At 45.0% G+C, this 12,566-nt stretch overlaps 1 protein-coding gene across 2 annotated transcripts in view; it reads left to right on the top strand.

The window, feature by feature from the left end:
• LOC143959323 (glutamine synthetase-like) overlaps positions 1–12,566 on the top strand; it is a 53,681-nt gene that overhangs the window by 23,988 nt on the left and 17,127 nt on the right. The window contains exons 1-4 of one of the 2 annotated variants that reach the window (XM_077468012.1): positions 1,865–1,945; positions 6,090–6,271; positions 9,464–9,625; positions 11,172–11,318. In XM_077468012.1, coding sequence (XP_077324138.1) covers positions 6,106–6,271; positions 9,464–9,625; positions 11,172–11,318 — 475 coding nt within the window. In that variant the 5' untranslated portion in view covers positions 1,865–1,945; positions 6,090–6,105. Of the gene's footprint in view, positions 1–1,864; positions 1,946–6,089; positions 6,272–9,463; positions 9,626–11,171; positions 11,319–12,566 lie in introns of those variants that run through there. The other variant, XM_077468014.1, reaches the window with a different exon arrangement.

Raw genomic sequence — 12,566 nt, 5'->3', positions numbered from 1 at the left:
TAGAGTTGTGTGTTTAGATGTGGCATGTCTAGAAATAACCGAGATGATGTTGGAATTGGTGAAAATCTTTACACTGTACACCTGCATGTATCCACCGCAGATGGGTGACCTGATTCTGCATAGTACCAATCAGTGGAGACAAGTGGTACAGGGGATGTTAGGGGATGTTGAGTAATGTTGATAAAAACTGGTTACTACAATGTTGGTTACTTTTGTGGAAAGTGGTGCCACAGTTCTCTGCGAGAGTGCTTCCAGCAGCCATTGTGTGTGTAAGGCGCTCAGGGAAACTGCTTGAGGAATCAGAAATTATAGACACAGTGGAAGTCTCTCTGTATGCTGGTGTGATGAGGTACATTCCTGCTGGTGCAGTCCGAGGTGCAGCTAAGCAGTGGTTGGTACATGGCGTGTGTGCTGTCTCACCCGATGGACCTCGTGTTGAGAGGAATCTTAATATAGTGCGGTCTTACCCAAAAGGGCTCAGAACAGACGCGGCAGTAGTGGGAATTCAATCCATCACTCGCAGGGAGGTGCAGTTTGAGGTACCCGGAGACACTCTGACAGGAAATAACGGTGTTGGTAACTGTAACGAAAAATTGTATGAGCACTGTCGGACTGCTCAAAGGTATTGGTTGAGGTTCCAATGGACACAGAAATGGTTAAAATGATTGGGGTGGAAAAATGTGGTGAAAAATGGTGCGTTTGGTAGGACAGTCGCTATTGGAGTGTTGGACAACAGGGGGCGATGTGAAACTGCGGGAATGTCCCATAGGGAGTAACTGCTTGTCTGTAGATGGTCCCTCCATAGACACTGTCCTAGCAAACAAGGTGACAAGAGGTCCTGATGACAGACAATGATAATATTGAGCTGACTATTGTGGAACATTGCTATTGAGGTTAAACGGAAGGATGTGGTGTTGCTCTCAGATGGTTTGGTTGCCAAGGGTAACCACACAGGGGTTGGTGAACCTGTGAAACTAATGTTGTTGGTTAGTGTTGCGTCAGGTAGTGAGAGGGGGTCAGTCTCCAACAGGTTTCATGGAAGGGGTTCCCAACAGTCCCGGGAGAGTAGGTCTATGGGGGGGAAAAAGAAAGGAATTATCCTGTTGCCAGAAGATAGAAGGGATAGAGAGATTAGTGGGAGCCCACGGTTCAGGAAGAAGAGCTGGTGGAAGCATACCTGGAAGAAGATGTGGGTGGAGTGCCCCTTTAGGAAAAAGGTTGGGCAGATTAGGACTCCTGCTGCTGATATTTGGCACAGAGGTGTCAAGGTGAAGTACTGGTGGAAACCTACCTGGAAAAAGAAATGGGCCTACGCAGCTAATGGCTGGCACAGAGGTGTCCCATCCATGGTGACGGGTTTATGTGTTCCTCCTTCTGGTTCGAAACAAGGGGGGAGGATATGTGGCAGTGGGACCCTGTGCTACCTGGAAGATTGCTGGTTTACACTCGATTTTGGAGAGAAGGACACGCTGATTGCACAGCTGTGTTCTGGGCTATTTAGTTGTGACCTGACTATGGCTCAGCGCCCCACCCCACAGACACTTTTAGGTCTAGCTGCAACTTTATATTAGATTAGACTCATTCACTCGATAGCGCGAGGGACTATTCTTTGCAATAATATAAAAGTGATATAAATAATAGAGGGACATGGAAAGTGAATGGTAGTATTCTCTGGGCCTTGAGGAAATTACAGCGTGGAAGATGGAATGTGGCTGTTGTTGTAGAGGTCAGTGGGCAGGTCAGTGGGCAGGTCAGTGGGCAGGTCAGTGAGCGCACTGGGCATGCCCTTCTCTTATTACTCTCCAGTTACATCAGATGTGTGGGCGTGTCCTGTAGGTATCTACTATAAGAATGTGCGGATCCCCCGGGGGGAACCTCAGTGATATCTGATTCCCAGAGGACGAGGGGCCCTCGCTGCTGCTGCATCCCTGCTAATAAGGGTTTGGTTAGTACTTCCCAAATATAATTAGGTGGGAGCGATGGAAGTTTAGCGAAGAGGGCTCACCCTGAGCTTTCAGAGCTCTATACCTTTCTGGTGGGGAAGGGGGCTGTTTGGGCTGTTGGTCAGGGTTGAGAGAAAAGGCTGTGGTGAATGTGCCCCTGGAGTGGCAGTCCAGGGGTGCCATAGCTTGCACAAGTGTTGGGGGGGCACTTTGAGATTTGGCACCTTGGTCACTTCACTACACACACTTTTTTCACACCTGCTTCTAGGGCCAAGTCTTTTGGCTAGGACCAGAGGAAGTTTTGATTCCTGGCCGAAGGGCCGGCCATTGTATTGCACAATGGCCACTTTCACTTCTCCCAACTTTCTTTTTATTCATCCCCATGTTTGTCACTTTTATGTTTTTTTGTTTTGTTTTTTTTGTTTGGTGTTCACCTTTGTCACAGTGTGATGAGTAGGGTGTGGGTCCTCAGGCCTACTCTAAAAGTCTTGGGAGGGGGTGGACATATGCCTTTTGACTTGGTTCGCCCTCTCTCATGGGGTCTCCCTTCAGGGGAGTCCCACCTAGTACTTGGGTGGGTCTGTTTTCGGCAGACCCTCCAGAGAAAGGGAGTCCGTCTGGTTTCGGCCAGCTGGACCCATGTGAAGTAGCTAATTCCCCATCTGGAGCCTTAGGCTCGGTTCACACAGGGGCGACTTGTCCAGGCGACTTCGCCGCCTGACAAGTTGCCCTCCGTTCTGTACTATGGAACCGTTCTAATAGGAGCGACTCAAGTCGCTCCGACTTAGAAGAAAGGTTCCTGTACTACTTTGGGGCGACTTGCATGGACTTCTATACAGAAGTCATTTTGCAAGTCGCCGCTGATCGTGTGCAGGTCGCGGCGCTGCAAGTCGTGCCGCCCGCTGTGTGAACCGAGCCTAACGCCGCGGGGGATCAGAGTAAGGTCCTTCCCTAGCGGAGGATAGTGTAACACCTATTGCACGTTTTGTGTTTCACTCTTTATGTGTGTGCACTTTTTTTTGGCACCAGGTGGAGTTTTTGGGTGTGTTTCACATGCCACTCATCGCTTGCACATTCATTGACTTGCAGCCAGATTATCTTCATTGTCCTGTGCTGTGATCTTATTTATTTGGTTCTGAATCTCCAGGACTTGTTGACTTGCCAGGCAATACAAAGCCTGATGTAGGAGCCAGCTGGAATTTCTTTTTAAAATTAGCTTTGTTGGGATACTGATGAAGGGGATCTCTATGAAACTGTTTTGTTTGGGATCTCCCATTGTCTTTATGCACAACACTCCCTCCAATCTGCTGCTGTAAAATTTGGCCTTTTAAACTTTCTGCAGTCTAGATTTTTGTACCTTCTTAAAAAAAAAAAATAAAAAAAAAAAAATATAAATATATATATATTATATATATATATATATATATATATATATATATATATATGCTTTGTGTTACCGCATGTGGGTTTTTTTCCCCCCTCAAATGTCTATTGAATAGATTAAAAACATACAGGGGATTTTGTAGTTTAATATAACATCAGGTTAGTTAAGTCTCTCTGGGCTTCAAATGGTTAATCCCCCCCCCCCCCCCCCCACACACACACACCCCAAGGGGACTGCTCTATCTGGCTTTAAAGTTGAATAACCAGTTCCAGTTTTTTGGCTGTTTTTCGCCCAGCATGGAAAGTCTGGTTCTTCTTCTCCGATTAGCTCTGCAAAGACTTGTGATGGGTGTCTGCTGATTTTGTGGTCTCTTTAGAAGATAATTGGCCATATTGAGTTTGTCCCGTCATACGGAAGCCGTTTAGCACATTTTCAGGCATTTCTCCATCCCCGGGGACAGTTTATGAACTGTCTTGCTTTACTTCTGCAGGAACTTTTGATATACTAGCTATGTTTTACCCATTGCTGATTGGGCAGATCATAATGAGGATTGGTTAGAATTAATAGTAAGGGTGGCCATACATCGAATTCCCCTGTCAACCTGTGGTTGCAGGAAAGAAATTCGCTCTGTATTGCCTGCCTTAGGCTGATCATACACGGCACAAATCAAATTTTTTTTCTCCTGCAACCACGGGTTGCAGGAAAGACATTTAAACAATTCCCCCCGTGAACACGGACAGTGCTGACAGAGGAATCAGCAATTGTCTTCTTACGGCGTGGCGGCTGAAGCAATCCACACCAAAAGAACCCATCCCAGCCATACACTGTTCAGTAGGAACCAGACAAGCTTTGAATCGTTAATGGGCAGGCTGAATGTACTAAGTTGAGCGATCTACTTGAGTACAACCAGCCTGCCAGATTCTCTTGCAAATATCGCTAGCAGCTGATATAGTACTTCTCTTTCCTTAAACTTGCTTGTTGAGCAAAGGGAAATGTTTTGATTCCATCCACACCCTAGCAAACCAATAGATCGACTCGTTTACCACTAACCTGCCTATGGATTGAAAATTTGGCCGGGTCCTGCTGATCCATGTATGGCCAACTTAGTGCATGCCAATCATGGAATTGCTTGAGAATATTGAGTACAAGTTGTCATGCTCATGCCCCTCCCTCCTCCCCAGGGGTCAAGTCCTGGGGAAAAAAAGTGTGGGAACTCCCACCCAAGATCCCCTCCCCCATCAAAAATAAAATAAAAAATGATACGCTCATATGCACGAACGCTTCAAAAGTAGTATTTTTCATCCAATTTTCATATTGTGTGTATGAAGCTTAACTGTTAGTGCATAAAAAAAAACAATCCTCAATAAACATAAATATGGTAATTCTCTGAATAATCAGCATTCATTCAATTGTGCTTCCATGTAATGTGACCATCATGTTCTGATCTTTACGGGGGAATGTTATTTTGTATATAGAGTGTTTATGTGGTGAGGTTACACTTTTCATTGAACAGAGTTTGGATAACACAGGGTTAAACGGTCATAAATTAAGTGCACATTATCTGGACAGAATGTTGGGGAGATAGTGATGTGTTCCTGCTTAGGAGATGTATGTTAGCTTGGGGGGGCTGCAAACTCTGCAGGGGCTCCAACACACACTCGCTGCTGTTCCAACCCTTCACATATTTCCACATAAACTTCCCTCCTGGCATTAAACTTTGCCAGGTATTGTGCCCAGCTTACCACCCCAAACTGATGTTCCTCCCTCAGCTCACCTCTCTCCCTGCATGTCCTGTGAGCAGAATAGCTGTGCTCCTCCTCTGGGTTCTCTCATCATATGGCACTGAAGATAGAGGAGGGGAGGGGATTCAGCGGGACACACAGAGCAAGTATGCAGGAGACTGGAGGGGGGGGGGGGTGAGGAGACAGAAAATCAGGAGGGGCCGGCAGGGAGGAGCATCACGAGAGGTGTGACTAAATACAATCTCTTAGCAGCAGGGACCTGATCTACCCGTCAGCTAGCTGTGACTGACAGGTAGATTGAAGCGGAAGCTATCATGGTGCCCCCTACTGGCAATGCCTGAATGGTCAGGTGTGCGGCACTTACTATTGTGAGCTGTGTCAGCGGCTGCTGGTGTAGCACCTCCCACAAAGCTCACATACTTCAAAGTCTTGCAGGACACGGCTGCTAATGGGAACTGAGTTCCTGTTGTGGAAAAAATACAGGAACTCCGTTCCCATGTGTTCCCGCAGGACTTGAGCCCTGCTCCTCCCTCTTCCCTCCCTACATGAGTGGTAACTGTGCTCTGAATTCAGGGACAGTGCAGCATTGTGGTTGTCCCATCAAAGGAAGTTGCTTTAGGTGAGATTCACCTGCAGGATCAATGGGTGTTTGTGGTACTTTGCAGGGGAACTAAGCACTGTTAGGTGCTGTAGCACATTTTTTTTTCTTTAATGGGAGACCCTAATTTGAAAATGGTGGGTTGTTGTGCTCCAGGTTGGTAGTTGGTCGCATGGCACGGTACTGCAGATCTGCCAACAAGAATGTTGCTGGCTTGCAGTTTTGTAAGATTCTCAGGAAACTTCTGTTACCACCAGAAACTCCCTCCTAGATTGTAAGCTCTAATGAGCAGGACTCTGTGGTTTCTCCTGTATTTAATTGTAACTGTACTGTCTGTCCTTATGTTGTAAAGCGCTGCGCAAACTGTTGGTGCTATATAAATCCTGTAAAATAACAATATTTCTTCCTTCTGTTTCTTCTAGATCAGCAATCACCACCATGTCTGTGTCACACAGTTCCAGGCTCAACAAGGGGGTGAGGGAGCAGTATATGAAGCTGCCCCAAGCGGGGATGGTCCAGGTGACCTACGTCTGGATTGATGGTACTGGAGAACGGCTCCGCTGCAAGACCAAGACCCTGGACTATGAACCCAAGTCTATTGAAGGTAAGATGGCAGCCCTTCCCCCACTTTTACACCTTGTATTATGCGACTTCTGGAAATCTGGATGCACTCTGAAGTAAAAATTCCAAAGGCACTTTAGCTTACAGGCATTTGTGCATTCCAAAGCATGCTAAGACAATTTCAATCACGATTGACCTCATCCATGCAGCTAAAATATACCATACAGCTAGATATCGCAGTGCGTTAAAGCCAAAAACCAAATCTTCTATTGTGAGGGTTGGTTTGCTATTCAAGGCACAATTCAAAGGGATTTATTCAATTTATGATTTCTCCTCCCCATGATTTTAAAAGGCAGCACCAAATTTCCAAGAAATTATGCAACGTGACACGAGACCTGGGGCATACAATGATTTGGTGCAGCATCTGCTCTGGCATGCCATAAATAACTCGATGGCAGAGCTGATCCTGTGGGCACACTATCATTACTGCCCACATTGAGCAAGGATGCCGCTTGGAAGTCGCACGTCCAGCACAGTTGGGCCCTATTCCTGCCTATGCTGTTGTAAGGTATGTTGCTAATGCTCATTGTACATGCATTTGCTTTGTTTCCTTTATTCTTGAAGCAAATGCTAGGAAAGATAATGGAATGTGTGTAGACTGTAGCATTTCAAGATGTGTACCCCAGCATGCAATTGCATCAAGGTTATTGGCTTTGGGGTAGGCCTGAAATGAAGGCTCTAAGCGTTTCTAGCAGTTTATTGCTGTAGGTGTCTGTTGTCGTGACTATTGCCATCTATTCCCACCTGAAGCATTGTGCTATCCTTGGTGAGAGGCAGAGGAGGAGGTGGAGACACCTTATAACAATGATTCATTTGAGGAGTGGGGGGGAAAAGGCAGTCAGACAAGCTGATAAGTCCAAACTAGACTTTGAACAAGGGGTAAAACTTGTTCCTTTTTCTAGAGGAAAGAGCGACATGCAGATAATCCACCCAAAATTATCATTGGGTGACTGAAGGGTTACGACAAAGCCTATAGGCTTCATGTTGGACTCCAATGTTCCAGTTCACAAAAATGTTCTGTAATGGCTATGCAGCAGAATGACCAAGTCCTAAGGCTTCAAGCACACTGTATTCTTATGTAGTACCAGGGGCGGACTGACCATTGGGCCATTCGGGCACTGCCTGAGGGCCCCATGCCACTAGGGGGCCCCATCAGGGTTGCCAGCCTCAGTAAAACCAGGGACAGTACGTAAAAATGTGTGTTTTTCCTTTTTACATCTGACTCTGAAATGTCCCTTACCGACATCCTTTTGGTCTAAAAATTCTGAGATTATAGCTGCCCCACCTCTCCAGTACCTTCCCAGCCAATAGAAACATGTCTGTGTATACTGTGTGATTGTATACTGTGTGTGTGTTTGTGTCTACTGTGTAGCTCCATAATCTCTGATTGCCTGGGGGCCCCATAAGCTCCTATTGCCCGGGGGCCCCATGAGTTGTCAGTCCACCCCTGTGTAGTACTAACCCTCAAAGGAGCTGCTGGTTTTATTGGGCTTACCGTTACCTTCTTGACCTCGTCTCCGTCCAGGGTTTCCCATGGTAGATGACCCAAAGTAATGTAGAAACTGACACACTGAATCTTTTGGGTTATTTTTTTGAAAGATAAAACAGTCTCTCAATTGAGGGTAGAGGGTTAAGGGAAAGTTCAGGTACTTTTGGACTGTAGGAATGGAAAGTCTCTTATAGAAGAAATCCAGAGAAAAAACGTTTCACAGCTGGATTGTCACAACCCCCGGATAGACCTCATCTCACTAAGCCCAGCAGCCGGTAGGGTGTTGAATAAAGCAAAGTCTCTGCCACAGACTTGGATGTAGAACACTTAAGAAGAAAAAGTCTCTGCCACAGACTTGAGTGTAACTGAGGGACGTAGACAAATTTAAATAGCTATCATACGGTACCAGTATCTCTCAGCCGGTCTGGTGATACTGTATGAGTGTAGATCCATTAAGTGTCCTTCAACTGAGCCTCCAGGCTCCTTCAGAGAAGCCAGCCTTGCGCATGGCCTTCTCCTAAAGAGTCCTCCCCTGGATGCTTCTCCAGTTTCTGGGCCTCTCCTTAGATGAGACGGCACCGGACCACCCTTGAATCCTTAGGCCCCGATATCCATTCAGGCCTGTCCCTGCAGTTGCTTCGCCTCAGGCTATCCAGCCCCGAGGCTTGGAATTGCATGGATCCGCACCCCAGGCCAGGTGGGCCATGAGGACTGTTCAGGAGGACCAGGACCAGACAGACAGAAAATATCTTCTGGAACGGAACCCCCGAAACATGCAATGTCAGTGCCTTAAATACCACCTCTCAGAATGCACAACAGGGGAACACTCCCACTGGGCTGGTTCCGAGAGAGAATGGCATTCAATACCTCCAGCTAATCTGCGTTCTCACACTTGCCTGCGGTGACAGCGACACCTGTGGCCAAGGAGAACTCAGTGCAATCCAGCTAGACTGGTACTGAAAATAACATAATTTAGCAAAATCAGACCCAAAACCCAATTGTGGTTTCAGGAATATTAATTTTCAAAAACAAATAGTGCATGCTCATCAGGAGCCGGCGCTACACTTATGACCCTTTTCTCTTACAGGCATTAGGCCGCAGTAAAAAGACACATTTTTGCATTTGCATTCATGCATGTTTCTGCATCTGGCATTTAATGCATTCTATTGGCCAGAATTCTTGCCATTACAATGCATGTTAAAGCACTTTGAGAGATTTTATGTTCAAAAGCCCCTCTCCTGAACACAAGTGCGCCCCCCTATTTTAACTCTAAATGCCTCTTCCTCCTATAGAGGTTTAGAAGTTAAAAAAAAAAAAAAATTCAAAAACTCCTGTAAAAGCAGTGGTTTGTGTGCATAAGTGGAGTATACAGAGCTAGTATTGGATCTCTTCCATGTTTTGCCAAGAAACTGTTTATTTTGCATCCATGGAAACATCCACTTTACATGGGTTGACTCTTAAGGGAGGGGTTAAAAAAAGACCTTCGTCAGCACTCTTGAAAAGCTCAATTAATATTTTATTCAGCTCTTGAAATAACAGATTGTGTGTAACAAAAATGACTAACCAGGAAAATGTATTGATGTGCCTCAAAAGGTGATCAGCTGTAATCCGAATATTGTCCTCAACTCTGCCATGTGATCTCTAACCTGGTATTCCTGCTAACTCTTGTTCCTCTTCTTCCATTAGAGGTCCCAGAATGGAACTTTGGTGGAGCAGGCACATATCAAGCTAAGGGCTCCATTGGTGACATGTACCTTTTCCCTGTCCAGATGTTTCGTGACCCTTTTTGCTTGGACCCCAACAAGCTAGTCATGTGTGAGGTCATAAAATTCAACCGAAATTCAGCAGGTACAGTACCACTAATTGCAGAATCTGTGAACACGGGACATTTTAACTGACCACTGGTGGCTCTACAATTACATCTAGAATTCTAAGTATTGCTTAGTTGGCAGTTTCTGCGTTACTATGTAGTGATAACAACCATCTGTAGTCAGGGGGTACTCGTTACGGCATAGTGTCTGCTCATCTTCAAAAGGGTTCCAATTTTATTCACTGTGGCGCAGAGTATATAAAGTACCGAGCACATGCTGCTGTTTTTGCAAGTATTGCAGTACTTTTTGGAGTTCATAGATGACCTTAAAGCGGTTTTGTACAGAAAATTGCAAGTTCATCTTATTCAAATGGCTTTGGAACATAGATGCAGTTATGACCATTGAAATAAAATAATATGCAGTATTTACCTTTTATTTTTAATGTTTATGCCGACTTCCGGGCTCTCCTCCCGTGGGAGTAGGCGTGTTTATCGGCTTCGCAATGGTCCCTGGGAACTTTTTTAGCTATTTCCCAGGAATCCGTGGGGGACACAGTCATGCCGAAATCTCGTGAGATTTTGGAAGGAGGACACCGGTCACGTGACGAGGGCGTGTCCGAAATTGCCATTTTGAAAGTGGGCAGGCAGCTCTATCTGCCATTACCACTATAGCACACGAGGCAAGAGGAAGGAAAACAAAGAGGACACTCAATGAGCATGTGCGAGATGGAGCGGTGGATGCTGGGAGCTCAGCGTCATCGCATCCAGGAAGTAAATGCCTGTGGGCTTCAAACGCCCACAGTGAAAATGGAAACCGCCGGACTGCTTTTTAAAAGTTTTTCTTAGCAATGAAATCGTCACGTCGGGGGTTAAAAAGATGCCGATCGTGACTGCAAAGACACCGTAGGAATCGCCCACCAGTGACACAAATAAAAAATAAATAAAACGGCAGCGGAATCCCGCTTTAAATCTCCTTCTCCACTTTGGAGAGATTATCTGGCATCACTAGAACATTGCTGAGCAATTCCACTGTTTAGACTGGGTAGTAAAATGGTGAATGATTGCCTTGTATGTTTTGGAAAGGTGCTTGGTAGGTTCCCACACAGCAAAAAGTACTTTGTACAGTTCCAAAATTCCAAACTATGTTGGCTTTGAGTGGTGTCTACATGACCTTCCAGAAATCCTTGCAACATGATGACATGACTTGTATAGTCGCTGATCAATATTTAAAGGTTTTTATAGGTTTAGCAACAAGTGTTAAAGCTGTGCTGTACCGGGGTTTAGATTCCCCCAAAATTGCCCCCCCCCTTCCCCAATCTAGTACATACTATTGGGATGGTATTAAAGGGAGCTGGCAGAATACCCCTGAAGCCTATAGTGGTAACATACATGCATTTTATTGGGTTTCATGAATCAAAGGAAAAAACTTTGCTGTGCAGCTTGTTGAAAAGGTGCCCCCTTTTCACATCATCACATTGTAGAGATGCAGACCTCACCCTTGTTCATTGTACACAACTTTAGCGTTTACTTTGGCAGATCCAGTGATGGAACTTTATTAACTTTAAATTGTTTTTCTCCTTCCAGAAAACAACCTGCGTCACATGTGTCAGCGGATCATGGACATGGTGGCTGATCAGCACCCATGGTTTGGCATGGAACAAGAGTACACCCTCCTTGGTATTAATGGACATCCATATGGCTGGCCTGAAAATGGTTTCCCAGGACCACAAGGTTAGATTTTTTTTTTTTTATGATGGTTTTGTTAAACTGTAAATGGGAAATTTACATGGCAGAGGAACATATATTGCTCTCAATAGCTCACCATAACAGTGACCTCTGCTTTTGAAGTCAACTCCGTTCAGCTCCATGCTTACAGTTGGATCTGAGGCTGGAGGAATAATCTACAGGAGCCTGTGCATTGCATCTGTAATACTCCATTGTAAACAAAAACAGATCCTTTGCAATACTAGTGCACTTTGTTTTGTTTAATACAAAAGGTGAATATTCCTGTTGCACTACAAAAACTTTCAGGTTGGGGATTGTTCTAGCAGCCATTCTGTTCTGTAGCTATAAGATCTTGTGCTCAGGATTAAGCTAGGTTGGGTTAGAAAGAATTAATATAATGAAAATCCAAAGGGGGTGGAGAGGATTCTTGGTACCCAAGGTCCTTGGCAGATCATGGGACTCCTCAATGTTGAGAGCTAACAGAAGTGCTACCTGTCTCTCCTGTGCAGTTCGTCATGTGACTACTTCAGGGTGTTTAATCACTCTCCTGTCCTCGTTAGCGGGCTCATGGGGCTATTAGCTGTGTAAATGTTGGGTGTCATTTATGTTGAGTTCACATTGTCACATGACAATCTGATGTTAAGGATTGTAGACAATTAAGGTCTCAATTCAAGTAACTGCAATCCTGGCTTTCAGTTATACATAGTTTCTATTAAATTGCTCCAGAATTATAACATTTGGAGTCCCTTGCAATCTGTTCTAATGCCCCTACAAAGTCTATTGAGGTAGATGGGGATTAACCCAGTTAAAAAAAATAAATAAACTTGCTTTGCAAAACAACCTACAAATTCTGGGTCGAGCCCAGGTGCTCGACTAGGATTTGAAACCAGGACCAGTGTTGACTACTAAGCCACGGTTTCATAAATGGATAGCTGCTGAATTGTGGCACCATTGTTTACAGGGCTTTACCGGAGCTTTCTACAGCAGTAAATGGTTATCTGAAGTTGTTCTCAGTGTTTGAAAATATCTTGGCCATCAAAATTACAATTATCCAGAGCATTTCATCAAAGCACAATTTTGGATTAAATGAGAATTGTGCTATTTTAAGCTGTTGCTGGACGACTGTAGTTTGTACATTGAGACATTACCAGAGGCTGACATGGCCACAGGTCTCCAAGTTAAAAATGTTTTGTAGTTTGAATTAAAACTAGCCTAGTTATTTTTGCTTTAGAACTGATGGTCTTTGGTGTCCCC

Source organism: Lithobates pipiens, unplaced genomic scaffold, assembly GCF_037356315.1.
Source record: "Lithobates pipiens isolate NorthernLeopardFrog02 unplaced genomic scaffold, aLitPip1_a1.2 Scaffold_11, whole genome shotgun sequence".
Taxonomy (NCBI): Eukaryota; Metazoa; Chordata; class Amphibia; order Anura; family Ranidae; genus Lithobates; species Lithobates pipiens.
The sequence above is the reverse complement of the archived record's forward strand: the minus strand, read 5'-3'. Positions and strand labels throughout refer to the sequence as shown.